Source organism: Scyliorhinus torazame, chromosome 15 (assembly GCF_047496885.1).
Source record: "Scyliorhinus torazame isolate Kashiwa2021f chromosome 15, sScyTor2.1, whole genome shotgun sequence".
In the NCBI taxonomy this organism is placed as follows: domain Eukaryota; kingdom Metazoa; phylum Chordata; class Chondrichthyes; order Carcharhiniformes; family Scyliorhinidae; genus Scyliorhinus; species Scyliorhinus torazame.
In genome coordinates, this window is record NC_092721.1 from 118,913,634 (window position 1) to 118,939,475 (window position 25,842).

At 51.9% G+C, this 25,842-nt stretch overlaps 1 protein-coding gene across 1 annotated transcript in view; it reads left to right on the top strand.

Annotated features, from left to right (window-relative positions):
- Positions 1-25,842, top strand: part of LOC140391772 (interleukin-18 receptor accessory protein-like) — an 80,841-nt gene that overhangs the window by 11,349 nt on the left and 43,650 nt on the right. The window contains exon 4 of the mRNA XM_072476634.1: positions 12,467-12,641. Coding sequence (XP_072332735.1) covers positions 12,467-12,641 — 175 coding nt within the window. The remainder of the gene's footprint in view (positions 1-12,466; positions 12,642-25,842) is intronic.

A 25,842-nucleotide genomic window follows, 5' to 3' on the forward strand; every position in this document is an offset into this window, starting at 1 on the left:
TGGAATTATATTCGATTGTTCTCCCAAAATGAAGGGAGAAACGTAAGACAGGAAGAATGGGCTGGATTTTGGGGTTTGGGCCAGTACCCTGATGTCAGGATCAAATCGAGATCACGACCCTGAACAGTGTCGGGAACGGTCACCTGACAGCGATATTTACTGCGCTGACCAAATAATGGCCAGAGGGTTTGTTGGCCATCCAATTAAGGATGGTGCCTGGATTCTTGAAGGGAGAAACTTCTTCCTGCCATTGCAGATAAAGGACAGAGATCATGAGGTTGCCCTCACAGCAACTATTAAAACTTTTATCAAAAATGGCCGGAGCTGCTAAGCAACCATTGTGAAAGGAGTACCCCGTCACAGGACAGTGCACGACTGCAACTGTAGCCTTGCAGGTGGGCAGGGCCTCAAACATTGCCTTGAGAGCGGCCCCCAGCTGCCTATCCCCCATCTCACCAATTCCAGTCAGCTACTGGGAGGCTGTCTCCAGGCAGTTGGCTTAGTCCCTGAAGCCTCGAGTGTGTCGGCGGGACATTCCTACCGTTTCAGCCAACGGGATACTTTGGTCCTGCCAACGGCGACCCCCCCCCCCCCCCCCCCATGGCAGGTGCCCCGGTGGCGAAGGGTATGGACAATGGGAAACCTCGTTGACAGCGTTGGCACCAGAAAATCCTGCCGCCGGCCAATGGGGACTGTCTCTGTCACCGCAATACACGAGGGGGAGCGGAAAATCCTCCCAACTAATTGGAAAGAAAATACTAGTTGACCTCTGACAATTGGTCTTAATAGGCTGTTTACCCACATTAATTAGTCACACACCACTTGTGTGCACATAGTCCTGTAGCTGATCCAGGTAAATGGCCCAGGCGTAGGATGGTGCTGGAATACTGGCATGTCAAGCAGTGGTGAGATTTTAGCACCTGCCTGTCTCCACACATGCCTCCATGAAAATTCTGCCGTCACAACTCTCCGCTTTAACCTTTGTTATTTTGAATCCAGTGACTTTAATTACTTCTGCTGTGGCCAGGCAATACTCATGTCCGTGCATTTCACCTTGGAAGTAAATTAAAACAATGCCAGTCTTAATTAAACATCACGGGCGGGATTCTCCGACGGTCGATGCCAGAATCGGGAAATGGCGGAGAATCGGTTGTGATGCCAAAATCACGGCTGGCGCCGATTTGATGCCAAATCGCTATTCTCTGTAGAGTAAAGACCGTTTGCATATCATTGACGGGCCTGACCCAGTATTCTCCAGGGCCTCTGCGATTCTCCGCCTCCGATGGTCCGAGTTCCCGACGGCGCTGTTCACTTGTGCTTGTAAAAATTGTGAAACCGCGTCATGGCTGATGAGGGAGAGAGAGAGGAGGTAGGACACAGAGAGGTACAACTGTGGGCTGCTGGGCCGGGTTGGCGGGGGTAGGGGGAGTGGATGGGGGAAATGGGCCGAATGGCCGGGGTCACCCCCCACAGGACTGGGGCGGTGCCCAGGCATGGACCACCATTGCCGTAGCCAGCAAGGCACCCATCTTGTTGTGCACCAGACTGACCAGCCACCTTGGGATGCCCTGCGGCTGTACGAGCTGCAGCTGCTCAAGGAGGAGGAAGCTGCAGCAGCGGAACGTGCAGTAGTGGAGACTGCCCGAGAGGAACAGGAGGCAACCACCCAGGATGGAGAGCCAGCTGTCCAACAGGCCGAAGAGGAGGAGGTGCCAAGGAGGCACCCCATGAGGCCTCATGTGCACCGGCAGCACCTGTCATTCGAGGACCTGCTGGACCGGGCATGTAGTCGAAGACTCCAGCTCAGCAGGGAGACAGTGTGACATAACTGCCAGATGATGGCACACCTTGCACCGTGGGAGAATGGGGGAGGAGACCCACTCCCGGTGGTTGTCAAGGTGACTCTTGCCTTGAACCTTTACGCCACAGGGTCCTTCTAGGAGTCGAATGGGGCATGTCTGGGATATCACAGACTGTGGCGTATCTTTGCTGTCACGGAGGCCCTATATGCCCAGGTGACTCAATACATCCATTTCAATGTGGACTGAGCCCACCAGGACGCCCATGCAGCGAACAAGTGTGATCGAGCGGTGCTTCGGCCTACTGAAAATGTGGTTCAGTGCCTGGTCCACTCTGGAAGGGTCCTCCAGTATAACGCTGAGAGGGTTGTCCGCATCTTGGCAGCCTCCTGCATCCATCACAACATCGCACAGCAGAGGGGCGACATGCTAGAGGATGAAGGCCAGGCCTCCTCCAATGAGGGGGGGGGTCGACAGGACATGGGGTCCAGGCGGGGATGGGAGGACGCACAAGGTGTGCGCCAGGCCAACATGAATGTGATGCTCTGATTGCCTCCAGGTTCACTGACTTGGGAGGGGTGGGGGGAAACTGGCCAGGGGCACGGACACTGCATCCCACTACCACACACCCTCAACCCCCCGCCCCCCCCCCAGCCACCCCCTCACCTGCAACCCCCTCCGTGATACATAGCTGCCGCATTACAGGGTGCAGCCCCAGGGTTGGCAGTAATACCAGTTCTGGTCCATGGGATAGAGGATGATGATGACCCGCTATGCGATGAGCTCTGGTGCTCCACATGGTTGTCAAACTCCATCGTCCACCTGGGTGATCCCTGCATGCGAGCTGGTCATTCCATCACATGGTCCCATTGGATCCCTGGGGTGATGGTAGTGGGGGTGGGAGGGATGGTGCTGTCTGGGGGGGGGGAGAGGTTGGGGAGCCCAGGCAGCACCCACAATGTCCTCCACCATTCCCCCCGTCCCGTACCCCCTCTGTGGCCAACCAAGACCAACCCAGCCCTCACACCCACCTGACAGAGCACCGAGGCACGTTGTAACAGTGTGTTCAGGTGTTTAATGTGCACAAATATTTGCAGATACATGCCCTAGTCCCTATAACTAAACTGTGCCCTGCATCCGTGCCTACTTATTTCGTTTTTTTTTGTTTCATAAATTTAGAATGCCCAATTATTTTCTTTTCCAAGTCAGGGGCAATTTAACGTTGCCAATCCACCTAGCCTGCACATCTTTTGATTTGGTGGGGGTGAGACCCATGCACAGGGAGAATGTGCAAACTCCACACTGCCAGTTACCTGGGGCGGGATTGATCACCCATGCCAACTTAACTGGTATCTACCTTTCTGGCCTCACGGGCCCTAATGCTATGTCTAGGTGGATCCCCAGACAGTACATCAGGAGTGGAGGCAGCCTGCTGTGATACCCGCCCTGCGACCTGGGTCCCAGGGCGTGGATGGGCTCGGCTACTGCTCGGGTGTCCCAGGCGGAATGGTGCAATCCTGTTCTGCCCGCTACCCACGAGATGCACCAGGGAGAGGAGGGGCAGAGTCTGAGGTGCTGCGGTGTTCCAACACATCCCCTGCAGGAGTCACTGGCACAGGCCCCATCACCTTCTCCTCCCTCAGGGTGCCCAGTGACATCCGGCCTACCCCATTGGATGGGGGTGCGAGCGGAGCTATCCGATAAGGCTGCCCCACCACCTAGCGCTGCCAGTCCTGAAGGCCCACTCTGGTCTCGACCAGATTCTGCATGCTGGCGGCCATGGAGCTCAGCGAGTGGACCACTGCTGTCTGGCACTGCTCCACATCATCCATTGACTGTGCTCCCACCTTCTGGCTCTGTGTCACATAAGCCAGTGACTGCGCCATCTCCCTTTGGGACTGGGCCACCTTCCTCTGTGTCTGTGCCATGTTGGCCATCGCTTGGGCAATGCCACCGAATTCTCAGCCATGGCCTGCTGTAACTGGGCCACGCACAGAAGCACTGCTGCAATTTCCAGGTGGCTCTCACACATGGCTGCCTGTGAGGTGGCAACCCTGTCTTGGGCCTCGGCCAGCACCTGCACAGAATGCCCCAGTCCTTGGACATGCTGTTCCATAGCCATAACCCTCACCCCCAATGCCTCCACTGCGGATGCCACCTGTGTGGTGTTAGACTGTTTGGCATGCATGGGTTAGCCCTGCAGCCTCACGGCGCCGAGGTCCCAGGTTCGATCCCGGCTCTGGGTCACTGTCCGTGTGGAGTTTGCACATTCTCCCCGTGTTTGCGTGGGTTTCGCCCCCACAACTCAAAGATGTGCAGGGTAGGTGGATTGGTCACATTAAATTACCCCTTAATTGGAAAAAATGAATTGGGTACTCTAAATTTAAAAAAAATAATTAATTAATTTTAAAAATGGGAGGGCTCCAGCTGTGGCACTGGTTGGAGGCGGAGAACACCTGATGGACCTGCCCCATCACCAGCAGATCCTGCAAGACATAAGATATGATGCATGATTAGTACGCGGGCCGGGGGGTTGAGCGTGATATGGGGGTAAAGGTGATGCTGAGGGTGGTGTGGGGGTGAGGGTGGGAGTGATTGTGAGAGTGGTGAGGGGGTGGTGTTGGGGGGGCGGGGATCCGCAAATAAGCAGGGTCTCACTCCCTTGCCCAAGGCCGATCTCCACCCCGGTGACCTCCCTTTCCTCCAAGCTGTGGTGTTGGGTGCTCTGGTGCACAGATGAGCCAACACAGTTGTATGTGGTACAACTCTATTTTATTTTAACTCTTATAATACAGTTCATTCTGGATACTCTGCACGTGCTGTCTCCCTGAGTGTGTTTGGTAACAGATCTGTCCTGGTCCTCCTCTGCAGCTAATACTGACCACCGGGGGTCGTGTCTGTGCTTTCATATTTTACTGTCATTGGTTGTGGTGTTGTGTGTTCTGATTTGTCTGTTGGTGTGTCTATCATGATGTGTGTGTTTGAATATCATGACATCCCCCCTTTTTACAAAGATATGTGCCTACGTGGTTATAAATATAATTGTGTCGTGAGTGCATCTAAGAGTGTGTGTGTGTGTTGTGTACAGCGTGTGTATATGACGTAACTATTTACATGGGGCGATGTCGGGTGCGTCACACTAACAAGGTTGTACCATAACAAAACTTGGATGCGAGAGAAAAAAAAACTTGAACATTGGTCTGGTCAGACGATATCTGGAACAATAAACAACAACAGGTTATAATACAGAAGTGTTTGACTTTTTGAACGTATGAACAGCATTATAAGTCCAGTCTAATGGGTGACCGCCTCAAGAATAGGCTGGTCCTCAAGCCGGTTCAGCTGTGGAGATTTGGGGTCACACTGGTTCACCTTGGACTGTTGGAGGTGATGCTGTTGCCGAAGACTCTACTTTACCATTTGTTGTACTTCGTGCAGTGCTTGGTTTTTTCATTCGTGCAAATATAACATTCAACATCTTTGTTAGTGGTGCCTTGGCTGTGGTTTGGTTCTGGTGGCGATGGAAGGGGCATGATCCGTGGCATCTCCACGAAGTCATCCTTGGGAACCAGTGGAGGATCCGGCGTGTGCGTACGGTTCAGTTGTGAGCGTGGAAGGCGGCGCAAAGCTCGCTGATTGCGCCTACGCACCAATCCATCCGCCCTGCATGCCAGGAACAAGGTGGAGTCTTTTTCTTTTTATGTTTGTGGTGGACGGCATCTTGTAGCCGATGGGTCGTTGCCATCGAAGTAGCACCATCACTAATATCATGCAAGGCGATGACTGTGCCAGATGTGGAAGTTGGCCGAGACCGTGCACGCTGGTTCCGGCCACCTGCTGTGCCGGAAGGGCGACTCCGCAGAGAAACGTCGAAGCATGTCGCCTTGGAGAGAGAATTGTTGCTCGCATCAACGTCTGGCGATGGCGCGAATTGGTGTGTCCATCTTGGACCGCCGGTGCTGGTTGCCACTGCCGACCCAGTGGGACTGCCACGCGATCCATTCCCTGTCGCCGTGGCATCCGCCGTCACCCTGAGCGTGCCATCACCGAGGCCGCGACACCGCCCGTCCGGAGCAAGGTCTGGCGTGCGCAAATCAGAGTCGGCGCTTGGCTGCTCCCCATCTGGAGTCCGGTCTGCCTTCCGTCGATGCCCCCCGTCCGGAGTCCCAACAGGTTCACTGGAGGCAGCCGAGATTCCCTGAAGCTGCACTTCTGGAGTCGGAACATGCAGGAATGCACCAACCAGTGGAGAGGGTCGAGCCATCGAGGGTGGAAGCGGTGCGCCGCCACCGCAGTCGTCAGTGGTCCCACCGTGATCGTCGAGTGCCTCGGTACGCACTAGGCGAGGTCTGTCACCTTGCACCTTTTGCATGGGAAGTGGGATGCTGTCGTCACTCGTCTCACATCCCGTGGATAGATCCTCATTAGCAGCTTGCTGTTCACTAGGGTTGGGTAAATTGTCAGAGTTTTCATCTGGTGGTGCACACCATGTCGGTGGACTGTCATTGTCTTGCCGTTGTCCTTCATTTGGGCTTTTCTTCTTTGGAATTTTAAATCTTCCCCCAGACATTGCAGAACCTTGTTTATTACCCCCAAATTCTCCCATATGTATGGTCTCGAATATAGGATCCAATGTTTCTATCGACATTGTACTATTTTCCAAAGAACATTCCGTTTCACTTTTCTTCTCAGGTACCTCATATGTATCTTTGTCTAATGTACATGCCTTCATGGTCTCTGGGTCTGATTTTGCTGGGACTGGCATGGTCACAGTCTCTCTTTTACTGTTCTCAATTGCCCACATTATACTCCCCATACATAACTGCTTAATCACTGGGGTTAGTGTGGTACAATGGATAATCGGGTCGACCTTATCTGCATCTTCACCATTAGTGGAAAGCACACTTGGTTCACTTGAAACTGCTGTGGGTTTTAAATTCGTTATCTGGCTACTCGATGTCGGTGTCCTCAGGATTCTTGCTCCAATGTTCTGCTCAATAATCAGTGGAGTGTGTATAGGTTCAATGCAATTAATGTTCCCCTCAAGGTTTGAAGAGTCATTACTGACTAACTGCTGGTCTCCGAAGTTGAGATTTTGCGGCGTTGTGTTGAAGGGAGACATTTGTCCTGGACTGCCTGGTAATCGTACCTTTGCTGCCTCCTGAAGAACCTGAACCTTGTGAATATTTCTCTTGCCCTTGCACCGGCGATGGTGAGGAGAAATTCAATTTTTTCGCTATCATCCAGGTCTTGGAGTTCAGCTGCCACCAGGAACAATTCGAACACTTGCCGGAATCGCCGCCAGTTTTCGCGGAGATCGCCGTAGCACTGGAGCGGCTGCGGAACCGGGAGCTCTATCATTTTGCCTGGGCACTGCTGGTTGTCTCTGTACACTGAGGTATGCCGGCAGGTATCGATCCACTCCTGTACCATGTGGTGTTGGGTGCTCTGGTGCACAGATGAGCCAACACAGTTGTATGTGGTACAACTCTATTTTATTTTAACTCTTATAATACAGTTCGTTCTGGATACTCTGCACGTGCTGTCTCCCTGAGTGTGTTTGGTAACAGATCTGTCCTGGTCCTCCTCTGCAGCTAATACTGACCACCGGGGGTCGTGTCTGTGCTTTTATATCTTTCTGTCATTGGTTGTGGTGTTGTGTGTTCTGATTTGTCTGTTGGTGTGTCTATCATGATGTGTGTGTTTGAATATCATGACACAAGCTACTGACCACGTCCAGGGCCATTTGTTCTGCCACGATGAGGAGTCGCAGGTCCGGCGGTCCCCCTCCAGTTTTCACCCCCTCCTCGCAGTTATGGGCGGCATTCTCCTGGATGGGGTAGCAGGGGGGAAGCAGAAAATGACAGTGTCATAGGGCAGGGGATGGATAGCTGGTGGCTCCAGTGACCAGGACACCTGACCATGGCGGCCAGTATGGGTGCCAACATGTGGTGCAGGGTGGGGGTTCAGCTACCTCCTGGGTACGGGGGTGGGGGTCAGGTTGCGGGTGTGTGGGATGGGGGTTCGTGCCAGGGGCACAGTGCTGCCTACTTATACTGGCCGTCCTGAGCGCCCTGAGGAGTTTGTGCAGTTTGTTCCGGCACTGCTGTGTGGTCCAGACCGTGTTGCTCATGACGCTCACCGCCTCTGCCACCTGTGCCCAGGAACAGCGAATGGCAGCGGGTGGCAGCCTCCTTCCCAGGCTGGGGTACAGGGTTGACAGCCTCTCCTTCACCACGTGCAGGAGGGTCTCCAGCTCGGTGTCAGTGAATCTTGGGGCCGCTCCCCTTGCTGCCATACTGTTGGCGGGGATGGTGTGTGTGGGGAGCCAAGTGTATATATGCGGCTGCAGCTTGTCATCGTCCTTAGTGTCAATTGCGAATCCACGAATCCCACAGCATTTCTCATTGGAATGGATTGTGTTCCACGTGGCGCCGGTGCTCGCTGCTTAACAGTCGCCGAATCGGTCCAGGCGTGGCGCTAGTTTTGCTGTCGTGGAAGTCCACGGATCCTCCGCCAGCATCAACACTTGTCTCAGTAATGGAGAATCCAGCCCCACATGGCTGATGATGTGAGATTGAACTTGAGTACAAATCAAGGAAGATCAATATTTGGTTAAAGATGGGTGGCATGTGGCGCAGTGGTTAGCATCGCTGCCTACGGCGCTGAGGACCCGGGTTCGAATCCTGGCCCTGGGTCACTGTCCGTGTGGAGTTTGCACATTCTCCCCGTGTCTGCATGGGTTTCACCCCCACAACCCAAAGATGTGCAGGTTAGGTGGATTGGCCACGCTAAATTGCCCCTTAATTGGAAAAAAATAATAATTGGGTACTCTAAATTTATAAAGAAAAAGAAAAAATTTGATTAAAGACAGCAGAATGAATGCAGGAATCAAAATGATTGTTTGGGAATTAACACCACGGACAGCCAGAATTTGCGGTGTTTCGCCAAGTGGAGCATTTCAGGCCATGCAGCAGTCTGAGTAGCAAGACCATTGGGCTCCAATACTTGCCCCATCCCTGATTGCTGAGTAACACACCCCAGCCCTGATCGTGTCTCCGTACTCAGCTGTCCGCTACTCCCGATTGCTGCTCCAAACTGACGGGAACCAGCCCCGCTCCTTGCTTGTGCTCTGCACTGACCAGGCTGTGCATCTGGTTGGCTGTCAACTGGGAGACTGCAGCATTTCATTGAACTCGGCATTCCCAGTCTTGCCGGATTTTCTGCTTAAATTCTGCCTTCCTCCACATCCTTCCTGCCTTCCGGTTAGTATCGGGCCATTGTTTCAGTGACCAATTCAATCACTGCAAGAATAAAAGATCAAAAGTACATGTTGGTGGGGGCAGCATAGTGGCGCAGTGGTTAGCACTGCTGCCTCATGGTGCCAAGAACCCGGGTTCGATCCCAGCCTTTGGTCACTATCTGTGTGGAGTTTGCACATTCTCCCCGTGTCTGCGTGAGTCTTACCGCACAATCCAAAAAGATGTGCAGGGTAGGTGGATTGGCTAAATTACCCCTTAATTGGAAAAAAAAAAATCGGGTGCTCTAAATTTATCCTAAAAAATGTTGGTTGAGGGACATCCAACTGTTAGGAGCAGTATTTCTGTTTGTTGTCTATATAGGCCTGTTATGGGCGAGGTGTTTTCAGAACCCCAAAATGTATCATAGAGTTCAACCAACCTCTCCCTTTAATGTATTTGTTGCTTTTCCGAGCACACGGCTTTTTCCCTAGGTGTGGGATTACAATTATGGACACGTGGGTTTTTAAACACAAAACACTGTTTATTCCATGAACTCAACTTAACATCTTAAATAAACATTGGATCTCTTAACACCCCTTCAAAGATAACTCAGAAAATATTGCAACAGTAAATAATTCCTTAAAATGTTCCTACAAACCTCCAAGAGACTTAACACCTTTAAACAAAATCACATCAGGTTAAAGGCTTCACGATTATAAGTTTAAATCACCCAAATGATCCAGAGATAGTCTTTCATGGCAGAAATCCAGCTCACTGCAAACACTGACACACACTCAGCTCTTTTCCTCCAAACTGCAAAACCAAACTGCAAAATGGCTGACCTGATCTCAGCTCCACCCACTCTCTGACATCACTGTTTTCTTAAAGGTACATTGCTTAAACATCCATGTCTTAAAGGTACTCTCACATGACAGGCCATTGGATGCTCACAGTGAGCAATTCTGCTATATAATTTTGGACAGCATGCTTAAGCATCAGTGCCAAAATAATATCCCCTGTTCATGAGCTTTTCCACTTTTCGCAGAATATTTCTGGATGATAATTTAAGGTTTAACAGAGAATTTAAGCCCAAAGAATGCATGAACGTTCCAGCATAATGATTGTTAATTCTCGCGGCAACAAATCAATAAATATATTCATGTAAATGCTTTAAAGAAATGAACGTTTTTACTATGGATTATGTTCGCTCATCACTCTAAACCTTAGGAAAGCTGCTGAGAGCTCCCCCCCCCCCCCCCCCCCCCCCACAAACCCCGCTGACCCAAAGAGTTCCACGCTGGCCTGCCATTGCCATTTGCCAGTCAGGGATTTGTGAATGTAAGGAATGTCATCATCGCCATCAATGGTAGCTTTGATTAAAGAATTCAACTCTTTCAAGTTGCAGGTGGCAAGGGGTAATGCGTTTTATCTTCAAGTCTTTGGCAGATCTGCTGAAAATCCCATTCAACCACACCAATGGGACCATTTCACAAAATCAACTTGGTCCTGCCCACGGCAGCAAACATCTTTCCTGCAGCCACAGTGGCTTTGCAGCCTCTGACCATGCAACAGCCAACTCCTTGATGGCCCTGCTGCCACTCTCTGCCTCGCTTCTCCTGGCTTCTGGCTCCCTCCTCAACCCACACTCAGGGCTCCTGGCTTTGCCTCCAGAAGATGCTGCTCTCTCCACCAAAGGACTGATGAATTCCTATTCCTGATGCTCATCAGTACCTGCTGGTTGGGAACCAGTCGGCCATTGCCACACCAACTGTGGGGCCCAGTACGAGTCACAAAATCATAGAATTGTTACAGTTCAGAAATGGCCATTCTGAACAAGCATCATAATGCCTTTTTTAAAATAAATTTACTAATAATCACTTATTGTCACAAGTAGGCTTCAATGATGTTACTGTGAAAAGCCCCAAGACGCCACATCCCGGCGCCTGTTCGGGAAGGCCGGTACGGGGATTGAACCCACGCTGCTGGCATTGTTCTGCATACAAGCCAACTGTTTAGCCCACTGTGCTAAACCAGCCCCTGATTTAGAGTACCCTATTATTGTTTTCCAATTCAGGGGCAATTTAGCTTGGCCAATCCACCTACGCTGCACATCTTTGGGTTGTGGGGGTGAGACTGGGGCTGGGATCGAGCCCGGGTCCTCGGCGCCTTGAAGCAGCAGTGCTAACCACAGTACCACCTTGCAACCATCAAGCATCATCTCTGAATTTCCCCATATATCTGCAGAGTGTTTTTATTCAAGTAATCATGTAATGACCTCTTGAATGTCTCAACTGAACCTGCCTCAACCTCATTTCCAGGCGGTGCATTCCGGACCCAAACCACTCGTTACGTGAAAAGTTTTTTCTCACATCAGATTTGCTTCTTTTTGCAAATCACTTCAAATCTGTGTCCTTTCGAAGTTGATCCTTCTACGAGCGGGAACAGTTTCTTCCTATCTATTCTGCATCTCTATCCAATCTCCTCTTCATCTTCTTCTCTCCAAGGTGAACAGTCCCAACATCCCCAATCTATTCTTGGAGATGAAGTTTCTCTTCCCTGGAACCATTCTTTCAAACTTCTTCTGCATTCTCTCCAATAAATTCACAACCTTCCGATACACCCAGAACTGTACACAACACTCCAGCTGAGGTCTAACTAGTGTCTTGTATAAGTTTGGCATAACCTCCTTGCTCTTGTATTCCATGTCCCAATGAATAAAGTCCACAATACTAAAAGCTTTGTTAAATGCTCTCCCTACCTGTCCTATCACCTTCAATGATTTATGCACATATACACCCAGGGCCCTCTGCTTTAAGAATCTGGCCAAAATGTATCAAATGCATCACCTCACACTTCCCTGCATTGGACTTCATGTGCCACCTATTTGCCCACTCCACCAACTTGTCTATGCCCTTTTGAAGTTCTATGTTGCCCTCTTCACAGTTTACAATACTTCCTGTTTTGTGGCCTGAAATATATCAATTGACTATGACTCTTAGCTTCCTAATATTCAGCTAATTTTGCATCTTACTGAGTTGCTGCTGTCCCTGTCTGTTGCGTGACATTGGGGAGACATTGCAATCTTCACGTTGGGCAAAGGGAATTTTGTAGTAAATTTTGATTTCTAGAAAGCCAACTGAATCCAAAATAATTTTAGCGATGCCCCACCTCTCAACATGAAAACAATGCCTGTACTTTACAAGTATTTTTCTTGGTCGAAAAGCACTTTGGAATATCCTGTGAGGTTAAAAGGTGCTATATTAATGCAAGTTTTTTCTTCTTTCTTGCTGAGGTTTGAGTGTAGATCTCACAGTTAAAAGGCAGTGCACATGTCCAATTAGAATAATGATGATAATCGCAAAATAATATCTTAAAATCTATCGATGTAGCCTCCTGGAATTTACCGTCTGCTTCCATTCCCTCCAGAATAAGAAAATAGTTGAAGAATATACCGAACGACCTTCTCTCAAGATCAAAGGTGGTCAAATCCATTTAAACACAATATATGAATTGGATTCTGGCAATTATACATGCATCTTTAACTTCATTCAAAATCACATCACGTGGATTGTGAAAAGAACATTTACTGTGAGAGTTGTAGGTAAGTGAAACTGTACCAATAATCTTGATTTGTTATGTAATTTTTATGAACCACCAGTTCATTCGCTCAGATTCGATACCCATCGGGCATGATTTAATGGAAAGGTTTCTAGGGCGGCATGGTAGCACAGTGGTTAGCACTGTTGCTTCACAGCGGCCGAGTCCCAGATTCGATTCCTGGCTTGGGTCACTGTCTGTGTGGAGTCTGCACGTTCTCCCCGTGTCTCCTCGGGTTTCCTCTGGGTGCTCCGGTTTCCTCCCACAAGTCCCGAAAGACTTGTTGTTAGGTAATTTGGACATTCTGAATTCTCCCTCTATGTATCCAAACAGGCGCCGGAGTGTGGCGACTAGGGGCCTTTCACAGTAACTTCATTGCAGCCTTAATGGAAGCCTGCTTGTGACACTAATAAAAGATTATTAAAGTGTGGTAGTGAGCAGGAACTGCTGCGAGCTTCCGATGCTCGGCCCGGTGAGGCCGTTACCTCCAATATGATGATGATGATAATCTTTATTGTCACAAGTAATCTTCATTCTTCTTTCTTCAAACTGTAATGAAAACTCAAAGAAAAGGTAAATTCTCTATCAAATATATATGTAGTTAGTTTAAACTCTTCTGCAGCTTTTCCATTGCCCCAGAATCATCAGACTCCTGCTTGAACAATTGCTTTACAGCTTGGCCTGTTTCTCAACCTAATTCCAAAAAAAACAAGCAACTTTGAAATGTCTAACAAAAACAGACCATAGAGCGTTACCGCAGTAACACAGGCACTAGACAAACTCACAGACAAGGAACAATCACACACATGAACACACAAACAGCAATTTAACAAACACAAGGTGCTGCATTCTCCATTCCTGAGACTAAGTGTTGACGCCAGCGCAGGATTAGTGGACTTCCACAACAGCAAAACAGGCTCCGCACCTAGACCGATTCAGCAACTGTTAAGGGACTAACACCGGCGCCACGTGGAACACAATCTATTCCAATGAGAAACAATGCGGGATTCGCCGGATTCGCGATTGACACTCAGGAGGCTGACAAGCTGTAGCCACATATACACACTGCACCACACACACCAGCCCAGCCAATAAGACGGCTGTGAGGAGAGCAGCTCCATGATTTACGGACACTGATCTGGAGACCCTCCTGGACGCCATGGAGGAGAGGCGGGTGACCATATACCCAGGCCCTGGAAGGAGGCTATCAGCTGGCGCCATTCGCCATGCCTGATCGCAGGTGGCAGAGGCGGTCAGTGAACAATACCATCCGGACCAGCCTGCAGTGCCAAAAGAAACAGCACAACCCCCTCAGGGCGGCCAGGGTGAGTAGACAACACTGTGCCCCTGGCACTAACCCCGTCCCAGACACCCGGGACCTGGCACTCACACCGTCCCAAACACACGGGAACCCCCCCAACATCTGGAAGACAGCCGAACCACATGTCGACACTCTTACCGGCCGCCATGGCCAGGTGCCCTGACCACTGAGGCCACCAGCTACACACCCCTGGCCTGTATGCATCGGACTGTCTAACACTATCGTTTTCTATTTCCCACCCCCCAGGAGAAGGCCGCCCATAACCGCTGGGAATGGGAGAAGGCTAGAAGGGGACTGCCGGACATGCGGTCCCTCACCATGGCTGAGCAGAGGGCCATGGATGTGGTCAGCGGGCCTGAAGAAAGGGAAGTCGCCGAGGCTGCGGGCAAGGAAGTGAAACCCGGCTGAGTTGTGGTTCCCCATGACACGTGAGTCAACCCCTTCCAGTACCACACCACCACACCACCCTCACCACCCACACAACAACCTTCACCACCAGCTTCACCAGCACCCCACCATCACCCTCACCACCCCCCCACCATCACCCTCACCACCACCCCCACTCCCCACTTTCCCGCGGTCTAATCATGCGTCTTTTCTTGGGTCTTGCAAGACCTGCTGGTGATGGGGGTTCATCCGGTGTCCCCCACCCCCAGCCAGTGCCACAGCCGGAGCCCCCTCCATGAGCCGAGCAACAACAAGGAGAGCAGTTCAGACGGCAGCCCTCTGCCCCAGACGCAGGACACCCCAGAGCTCGAGTCAGAGGATGACACTGACTTCCCGTCACAGCTGTCTCCACCACCCTCCACCATCCCAGAGACACTCACTTTGGTAAGCACTTTAGTGAAGGGGCTCCTGGACACTATCCGATGCACACCACTCAGCTGATCCTGTACAGCAGGTGGATATAGGAACAACCAAGGGGGTGGACGGTCGGAGGGTGGGCCGACACCAGGGACTAGCTGCTGTCCAGATGGGTTTCAGGTTTCTGGAAAGGACAGTCCCATCAATTGTGGAGATGCAGTCGCAGAGTCAGGGACTACACGAGGGGTTGTCGGTAAGCATCCAGCACCTACAGGTGCAATTGGAGGAGTCCAACCACTGCCAACGTGGCGCAGACACAGAGGGAGGTGGCCCAGTCTGAGAGGGGGTTGGCACTGTCACTGGCTGATGTGACACAAACACAGAAGGTGGTGGCGCAGTCCCAGATGGTGATGTTCCACTCCCTGTGCTCCATGTTCGCGAACATGCAGATCCTGGTCGAGACCAGAGCGGGCCTCCAGGACTGACAGCGCCAGGTGGCGGAGGAGCCTCAGGGGATAGCTCCACTCACAACCCCGTCCCATGGAGTAGCCCGGGGGCCAATCAGGCACCCTGAGGGAGGAGGAGGTGATGGGGCCCATGCCAGTGAGTCCCGCAGGGGTTATGGTGGAACACCGCAGCACCTTAGACTCGCCCCTCCTGTCCCTGGTACATCTGGTGGGAAGCAGGCACCACGCCACCTGAGACACCCCACTGTCAAGGCCCGGTCGCCCCAAAAGATAGCTGCCAATGGGGACCCAGGACGCAGGGCAGGAGTCACAGCAGATGGGCTCCACTCCTGGGGCGTCATTCTCCGACCCCCCGCCGGGTCGGAGAATGGCCGTTGGTCGCCGTGAATCCCGCCCCCGCTGAAGTCTCCGGTACCGGAGATTGGGCAGGGGCGGGAATCGGGCCGCGCCGGTTGGCGGGACCCCCCGCTCAATTCTCCGGCCCGAATGAAGTCCCGCCCAGAAATTGCCTGTTCCGCCGGCGTAAATCAAAGCTGGTATTTACCGGCGGGACCAGGCGGCGTGGGCAGGCTCCGGGGTCCTGGGGCGATCTGACCCGAGGGATGCCCCCACAGTGGCCTGGCCCGCAATCGGGGCCCACCGATCCGCGGGCGGGCCTGTGCCGTGGGGGCACTCTTTCCCTTCCGCCTCCGCAACGGTCTCCACCATGGCGGAGGCGGAAGAGACTCTCCCCACTGCCCATGCGCCGGAAACTGTCGGCTGACGCTCCCGCGCATGCGCCGCATTTCCGCGCCAGCTGGCGGGGCAACAAAAGCCATTTCTGCCAGCTGGCGGGGCGGAAATCCCTCCGGCGCCGGCCTAGCCCCTCAATGTTGGGGCTCGGCACCCAAAGATGCGGAGCATTCCACACCTTTGGGCCGGCGCGATGCCCGTCTGATTGGCACCGTTTTTGGCGCCAGTTGGCGGACATCGCGCCATTGGGGGAGAATTTCGCCCCTGATGTCCCGTCTGGGGATCCATCTAGATGTACGTTAGGGTCCGTAAGATCAGTAAGTTAGACATCAGTTACATTGGCATGGGTGCAGGGCACAGCTTAGTGATAGAGGCTAGGGCACGTATCTATAAATATTTGAGCACATTAATCACATATTAGCACTGTTACAACCTGCCTCTGTGCTTTGTCAGATGGGTGGGCTAGTCTGGGCTGCCCAGAGGGGGTACGGGTGAGGGGGTTGGGGGGGGGGGGGGGTTAAGGTTTGGGCAGATGTTCTGTGTGGGATGGACTCCCCATCCTCATCCCCGAACGTCCCCACCATCGTCACCCCAGGGATCAAATGGGACCGTGTGATGGAATGACCATCTTGCACGCAGGGGTCACCCAGGTGTACAGTGGGAAGTACTACCGTGGGCACGTTGTCATACGACATGGAGCACCAGAGCTCATTGCAGAATGCATCCCACGGACCTGACCCAGTGATACTGTCAGCCCAGGGCCCGTACCCTGTAGTATCATGGAGGGGATTGCAGGCTGTGGGGTGGCCGGTGGGGGTGGGGGGTTGGGGCATGGTGTAGGGGTGAGAGGCGGTGATTGTGCCCCTGGCAGTCCCCCCTCCCCCAGTCGATGAACCTGGAGGCCATCAAAGCGTCCCATGCGCGTTGGCCCTGGTGCACACACTGTGCGGTCCTCCTGTACCTGCCTGGGCTCCATGTCCTGTCCATCCTCCCCCTCCCCCACATCGCCATCGGAGGAGGAGGCCTGGCATTCCTCCTCCTCCTCCAGTGCAAAGTTGTGGGGGATGCAGCAGGCCGCCACGATGCGGGCATCCCTCTCACCGCTCCTCCAGAGCAGTCCAGACACCTGAACTGCATCTTCAGGATGCCGAAGCACTGCTCGATTTGATCCCTGCGTTGGTCTGTGGTCTCTGGATAGGCATCATCAGCCTCAACTACAAAAATGTCAGGAACCCTCGAGTTTGCCAAAGGCATCGTGCACACTGCCCGGGTATTGGGTGTAGATGTGCATGATCACATACCAGCTGCGCATTTATCGAGTCGAACCCCTTTTGGTTTGTGTATAGCAGCCTGTCATCTACGGGTGCTCGTAGGGGACATGCATCCCGTTGATCACCCCGTGGACCCGGGGCATTTCGGCGATAGTGGCGAACCCCACTGCTCGGGCAGCCTGGTGGGCTCGGTCCACATTGAAATGGATGTATTGTGCTGACTGGTCATATAGTGACTCAGTGACGGCATGGATGTACCTGTTCACCGAGTTCTGTGAGATCCCGGACAAGTCCCCACTTGGCGCCCAGAAGGACCCCGTTGTAGTGATATTCAGATATCAATGTACATGATCAATGTGTGTAAATGTAGTACAGTCATTTCAACACTAGATGTCTCACAGTCAGATACTATAAGAACTGGATTCCCGCTCGTTTTAGTTAGTTGGAGAGTGTGATCCAGAACAGTGAACAAGCAAGACATAGAATAGCTAGCGTGAGAGAAGTTAGAACTAGTTTGTTATAATAGGTTATAGTTATATAGTTATCTGTATTGTACTTTATTTCTTTATAGTTAGTTTAGTATTGAGTAAAAGGACTCGCAGTTTATTATTTTATTACTCATTAAATAGTTAATCTGTCGACAAGAAGACTATTGGTCATTTTATCATCCTGGTGGATTCAAGAGTAATATATATTTTAGATAAATCATTATTTAAAATATAACACCCGTGGCGTAGAAGTTCAGGCTGACCGTCACCTTGATGGCCACCGGGAGCGGGTGTCCTTCCCCATTCCCCAGCTGTGCTAGGTGCACCATCATATGGCAGATATGCTGGAATGTCTCCCTGCTCAGCCAGAGTCTTTGACGGCATGCATGGTCTGGCTGGTCCTCGAATGACAGGCACTGCCGGTACACATGAGTATACATGTCGTGTCTCCTTGGCACCTCCTCCTCAGCCTGTCCTCTAACCTAGTCGGCTGCCTCCTGTTCCTCTGTGGCGCACTCCGCTGCTGCATGCTCTGCTGCTGCATGCTCCGCAGCTGCAGCTTCCTCCTCCTCGAGCAGCGTCAGCTCATGCAGCTTCAGGGTATCCCCAGGACTGCAGTGAGTAGCAAGAAGCCAACCATTGCTGGATGAATTCCAATATCCATTGTCTGCAGGGGGTGAAAGGCTGACATGTTAGCATGGATTGTACCCCTGTGCCCAACCAGGTCCAATGGGCTACACGGTGCTCCAGGTTGGCACTGCAGACCCTGCCCTTCATGTTCCCCCACACCCCCATCCCCGCACCTCTGGCCCCATCGGTGCCCGGCACCAAGGGGACCTCTGGCCCTGGTGCCCATCCCTGGTGCCAGGGATACCATCATCTGCTGCTGCCCTTGACAGCAGCATGCTCCACGATGCCCGCCCTGTGCCCCCATAGGGGCTACAGTGGGCATTTCCCTTGAGTGGGCCACGTGATGGCCGTTTGGGTGGTGGGGAGTGTGGCGGGGGTAGGCTGTGGTAGTGGGAGCTGGGATGCGGGGGTGGGGTATGGTGCACCTATACAGCCAGTGTCACTCTGCAGAACCAGTGCCAAGGTGGGTGGTCAGTGGGGTGCTCAGCAAGATGGCTGCCCTGCAGGCCGTGGTAAAGGCAGTCCGTGGATGGGCACCGCTCCAGTCCCTTGGGGGGTCACCCCGGCCACTCAGTCCGTTTCCTCATCACTAAACCCCCCCCCGGCCCTGGCATGTCCCCCCTCTCCCTAGCCAACCCGGCCAGTGTCGTGCCTCTCTGTGTCCTACATCCTCTCTCTCCCTCAGCAGCGCAAAGTCGGTTTCACTATTTTTTCAACACAAGTAAACCGCGCCGTCGGGATTCGATCCGTTGGAGGCGGAGAATTGCGGAGGCCCCGGAGAATACCGGGTCAGGCCTGCTAATGCTATGCAAATGGTGTTTACTGTACGTGTGTTCCGGTACGCATTGACGCCAGAGAATTGTAATTTGCTGTGAAATCGGCACCCGCCGTGATTTCCGCGTCGTAAACGATTCTCTGCCCAATCGCATTTTGCGATTCCGCCGTCAGCCGACGGAGAATCCCGCCCAAGTTCTCTTCTTTTCAGCTGCCACCAGCTCTGAATAAGTTGATTAAAGTCTGCAGACTAATTTTTAAACTTATATTGAATAAAACCAAGCACTTCCCCTATTTTTTTCAAATATGCAGTCAGAATATAATTCAAACCCTTTCCAAATTGTTAATTTAGCTCTGTTTTTGAAACGTAAAAGACACATCTCCCCAATCTATATCTCCGTTGTCGTTATCTATCGCTTGATGCCCAAAAGTGCACAACATGTCCCTTTGGACGGAGACTGGAGACTCTCCAGACAGAAGACACAAACATCTTTTTCCGAACATCTAACATCAAGGTGCTCCCAGAACAGCGATTTCCACACTGACTTCTAAAACTTCATAGACCAAGACTCACAAGTCTCTTTTTTTCCTCAGGATAATCCCTAACTATCCGGAGCACAAATTTCCATTTCCACATTGAATTCTTCTGAAACTCATATTTCCGCACTGACTTCTAAAATTCATATTTCCACACTGACTTGAGCACACATTTCTACACCGACTTTTAAAAATCATATTTTCACTCTGACTTCTTCTGAAAACTCCTATCCCCCCCCCCCTTTGACCAAAGGATCCCTCGAGGAGCCTTTTGTCACTGCCCACCTTCCACAAGGTGGTTCGAATATCCATTCCCTATTCCTGGACTTTGGGTCCGCGACCCTTGATGTTGGTTCACTTCTATTCTTTCACTCACTACTTATCAGTACAGATATGGAAAGCATGCCGGATTTGCATCAATACTAATGAACTTACCGACTTCAGGACGGTTAACATTATCAAACAGTACAGGAGGGGTGGCTAAACTAGCCACCACCCAGTGAGAGGAACGCAGATGCAACTGTGCTGCGCTTTTTAGCCTCAAGGGTCTGTACCATACTTATGGACTTTTGGGCCCCAGACCCTTTTTAATTACTGTGGTATGTGACCCACTTGGGTCACTTCTCACTCTGGGCACTCCATGCTTCTTGTTCTCTCTCTCTCTCCCTGGGGTGTGTCATGGGTGTGTGAGAATTGTCTGGGCTAGGGATCCTGCTTTCACTAAATTTCCTCGCACAGATTTTATCCAACTCCCTTGACTCTCCTAGATCTAAATACATAGGTTTTTTCACCTCGTCTTACAGGCACCTGGTTTATGGCCCAATGTACTGATCAAATCTGTATTGGTCCTTCACTCACTTAAGACTGTCCGTCACTTGGGGTATTTACCCTCTTAATTCAGGCTCAGACTGAGCGTTGGAGAATAAGGGGTGGATGAGTCTGACTTCGAAGCAACAAAGTTACTTTTTATCGAAGTCCCATCTGACAATGCCAAAATGTTGTACCTGTAAAACCTCAGATACTTCAGCCAGTGTATTAATCAAACATTTTACCCAGGTACCCCTATTTGTGAGCTGATCAAAGGACAAAACGGGTTCACGATTTAACGCAATTTGATTCACAATTCTCTCACTCAACAAAGTATGACTCAGACTCACAGCTGAGCTTTAGGTTTTACCCACACTTAGGGAAGGAGGCTGGCCAGGCTACAATCACTTGATGTGGATATCTTCTCTGGGCTTAGGAATCCAGGGTCCCGTCTTCTTGCGATGGTTGTGCCTGGGGGTCTCCCATGCTATCGCTAAGGATCTGTTCTGATGTTCCTTCCTTTATACTTGCCTGCTAGCACTGAGCCATAGGTTTACGCCCACAACTGGCTAGAGTTCCATTGTCCCATCCAGACGCCAACTGGTTAATGGGAAAGACAGGGTACTCCTGTTTATCCCGGGTGATTCATTCAAGACCCATTGTCCTCTGAAACACCCTCATCTGACCAGCTATCAGCTCATTCAGGAGTCTGATGGCTTCTTTTGTCTGTCCTTCGACCTGCTGCAAAGTTGATCACCTGTGTCTGGAAGTTAGTTACATATTAATGGTCTTGTTCTTTTGTGTAAACGTGAGTGGGTAATCACAGAGTCACAAAGCAATAACGAGTTTATGCGTTGACTTGAGTGCTCCTGCGGATGGCCAGTATCGATTCCAGCCAGGGCCTCATGTGACAGTTTCTGTTCCTGTCCTCTGTGCCTTGTCAGCCTGTTCCCAGTATGTGTGCAGTTTGCCAATCCCCAAACTCCTCTTAATGGGTCACCTCCAATCTGGTAAGAAGGCTTTTTTCTGCATTATTTATTTTTATGTGGACACGGCAGTTTTATGGTGTTTGATGCCGTTAAGAAACCATGGGCTGGATTCTCCGTTGCCCTACGCCAATATCATAATCGCCGATCGGGCGAAGAATGGGGTTCGACGGCCAAATCGGGACCGGCGCTGGTTTGATGATGGTCAGCCATGCTCTGCCCCTCTGAAATGGTGTCATCACGTTCTGCTCCGCGCGCCGTTGCAACGACATTGGCGCATCATCGCCAGGCCCTCCCGAGGTGCTCCGCCCCCGATGGACCGAGTTCCCGACGGCACGGGACACGTGTGGTCTCAGCAGACGGGAACCCGGCATGGTGGCTGCGGACTGTGTCCTGTGGCCGCCACACTCAGCCGGGATCCGTGCCGCTGGCCGGGGTGGCTTCCACGAGGGCTGGGGGGACTGGTGCAAGTGGCCAGGACGTGGCCACTGGGGTCGCTGATGGCGGGTCGGGTCCGCGCACGGCCAACGCCATGTTGTGCGGCGTGACCGCTGCAGGTCGTCACCGTGCACATGCGCAGCCGTTTTCGGCGCGGAAGCTGGGAGTTACATCTGGCGGCACTGCTAGCCCTTCACCGGTCCCGTGAGGATTCGTGAAACGGAGAATCCTGCCCCATGCATCATATCAAAAAATAGCCTTTTGAATTTACTGGCTGCAAACCCCCAATTTATTATTTAATAAAAGACTAAAGTGGCATTTCAATTTCAATGAGCATAGTCAAAGAAGGTTGGACATTTACATCACTTCTACATTCCAAAATTATTGAAATAGCCATGATTCTCCGATATCGCGGCCAAGTGTCAACGCTGGCGTCAAAACCGGCGCGAGCGACGCTGCTGTCAACGGGCCTCCGGGCGCAGTAAATTTCTTGTTCTTCGGGGACTAGAATGGCGCCGGAGTGCTGTGCGCTGCTCGGGCACCGAAAGACAGCCCTGCACAGCTGGCGCGGGTCCATATCCGCGCCGGCGCATGTGCGTGGTTGCTGTCTCCACGCCTGCTCCCGCGCAACATGGCGGAGCCCTACAGGGCCCAGCGTGGAGGAACATAGGCTCCCCCGGAATGAGCGCGTCTGCCAATCGGTAGCCTCCGATCGCGGGCCTGGCCACCGTGGAGGCCCCCCCCCGGAGTCGGATCCCCCCACCCCCCCCACCAGTGCGGCCCCCAGCAGCCAGAACGCCGAGGTCACGCCGGGTGGGACCATATGTAAACGACGCCGGCGGAACTAGGCGGAACTCGGCAGGCACTCGGCCTGTTGAGCGCGGCGACCGCACGTGCGCAATTGGCACCAATTCTCCGGTTGGTGGAGATTTGGCGGCCCGGCATCGGAGTGGCGTGGTGGGATTCTCGCGCCCTCCGGCCGATTCTCCGACCCAGAGCGGGCTCTGAGAATCCCGGCCGATGAATGGAATCTTTCAGGCCTGCCTGAAGTGAGAAGCTTGGTGGGCATCAGACAGGCCTGTGGCAATCTAGCAGCTAACAGATTCCAGGCAGAATAAGCTGCCAGTAGATATCATCCTTGATCATTTGATTTTTTTCCCCATACATTGAGAGTACCCAATTCATTTTTTCCAATTAAGGGGCAATTTAACGTGGCCAATCCACCTAGCCTGCACATCTTTGGGTTGTGGGGGTGAAACCCACGCAAACACGGGGAGAATGTGCAAACTCCACACTGACAGTGACTCAGAGCCGGGATCGAACCTGGGACCTCGGCGCCGTGAGGCAGCAGGGCTAACCCACTGCGCCATTGTGCTGCCCGATCATTTGATTTTTAATCCTCTGCTGCTAGAAGGTTGTATGCTCCTTATTTGTAACAAACATGATAATTACACCAACATACCTTGTTTATGATGACTGAATTAAATTGAACTAATTAACATCAGCCATGCTGGTTCTGTTACACTGTGCATGCATCAAACTGCAGATATACGACCCATGTGCCAAATGTGCACATCAGTACATACACAGCACTCTGTTCTCCCTCGACCTCAGCATCTGTAAGTAATAATTAATATTTTCCCAAGCCCACACAAAGTCTGTATACTTGGCACATTGAAAGCAAAATGAATTCTGATCTCAGGAGGAATGCACTCATGTAGCCCTCAAACTTGCTCCCAAACGGGGGTAGACCTTGCAGGGTGCTCTTTCAGGAGGAACCTGGTGAACTGCAAATATTGAATTGCATGACCAATGTCTCACACGCATAAATGAGAACCAGTACTTTAGCATCCTCATGTCTCGTATAAGTGTACATTTATTCTTTTGAGATAGATTGAATACTGGGATGTCAATAGGTAAGTTTCAAGGCATGAATCATCAGATGGAGGTACAGCTCACAACTCTCCCCACTTCGGGTCGGAGTCTACCAAAATGGCGAGGGCCTTTTCAAGTGTTGTACTGGAAATCTGGGAGAAATGGTCCTTAAATGTGCAGTTCCTGCATTTGCAATGACTTAGGCATCATGGCTTGAAACTAAACCACGTTATCTGAGGCTTTCTGCCCTTCCACTGTTTCTAAACAGACTGGGCGGGATTCTCTGTCGACTGCACCAAAATCGGGAAAGGCAATTGGGTGGAGAATCGGTCATGAGACCAAAATTGGGGCCGGCGCCAGGAGCCTGCCAGAATGCCACGCTCCGGTACCTCGAAAGCAGGGTCAATGTGTTCTACTCTGCACATACAGTAAACACCGTCCGCATATCATTAGCAGGCATGACCCTGTATTCTCCGGGGTCTCCACGATGTTCCACCTCCGCCAGGAGGAATTACCAATGGCGTGTTTTATTTGTGGTTTCAAAAATCGGGTAATAGGCGCCGTGGCCGATGAGGGGGAGAGAGGAGATAGGATATGCAGAGGCGCGGCCATGGGCTGCCGATCCTGCCTTGTCGGGGTGTCTTGGTGGCAATGTCATGATGACAGGGTCAGTGCCAAGGTGCCAGACTGGCAGCGCCAAGGTGCCCAAGTGCCAGGTTGCCCAAACCAGGGGTCAGGCCTGTGGGGCCTTGCCCATAAGAGGTATGTGGGGCTTGAGGACATGGAAGATGTAAGTTGGGTGACTTGGTGTCAGGACGAAGCCGTTGAATCTCGCGAGGGGTCTTCATCAAAAGTTGTGAAGCTCAAAACGTCTCGCCAGATTCAACGGAACCGCCCAGCACATCGCGATCTGGATCTCACTCGTGCTGTGCGAGGTCCAGGTGTGCATATTTAAATGATCCATTAGGCTCATTTAAATATCTGCTCATCAAGTTCACCCAGGGCCTGGGATTCACTGCCCTTGTCAGCAAGGCCTCAACCGGGTGCCATTTTGGTACTGGTGCACAAGGCCGCAAACCTGTGGTGGTGGCACCTTGGGGGTGGTCGGTGACTGGGTAGAGTGGCACCCTGGCAATCCCTTTGGCATCTGGGCATCTTGGCTCTACCAGCCTAGCACCTGGGCACCGCCAGTCTTACACCCTGACAGTGCCACACTGGCACTGTCGGGGTGTCTGAGTGGCACTGTCATGATGACAGGGTCAGTGCCAAGGTGCCAGACTAGCAGCGCCAAGGTGCCCAAGTGCCAGATTGCCCAAACCAGGGGTTAGGCCTGTGGGGGCCTTGCCCATAAGAGGTAGGGGAGGGGGAGGGGCTTGAGGACCACAGAAGGGGTAAGTTGGGTGGAGTTGGAGGAGTCCAGAGGCCATGATGGCCGTTGAGGGGGGGTCAAAATTTTGGCGTTGCCTTTAAAAATGGTGCTCCAGTCTGCGAGCAATGACTTAAAGAGTGTCTTTGACGCGGAGTTCTTCGCCGAGGCCAAAAAAACAACAAATTGTTTTGAATAGCAGGGTCTTTCTCGGCACTGCAGACACTGAGAAACATCCCACTAAACGCGCCGTTCAGCATACTTTAACTTGAGTCTGCTGAATTGTACCCAATATTTCACCTGCGGTCCATTCCAGCTGAGGTCTAACGTTTCTTGTATAAGTTTGACATAACCTCCTTGCACTTGTGCTTTATGCCCCTATGAATAAAGCCCCTGACATACTATGTGCTTAAATAACTGCTCTCCATCTGATCTGTCACCCTCAATGATCTATGCACATATACACCTAGATCGATCTGCTCCTGCACCCCTTTAAGAATTTTACTGCTTGTTTTACATTGTCTCTCCCTGTTCTTCTTACCAACATGCATCACCTCGCACTTCTCCGTATTGAACTTCATCCGCCACCTATCTGCCCAATCCATGGACTTGTCTCTGTCGTTTTGAAGTTCTGCACTGTCCTCCTCACAGTTTACAATACTTTGTAGTTTTGTATCATCCACAAGCTTTAACATTGTCCCCTGCACAC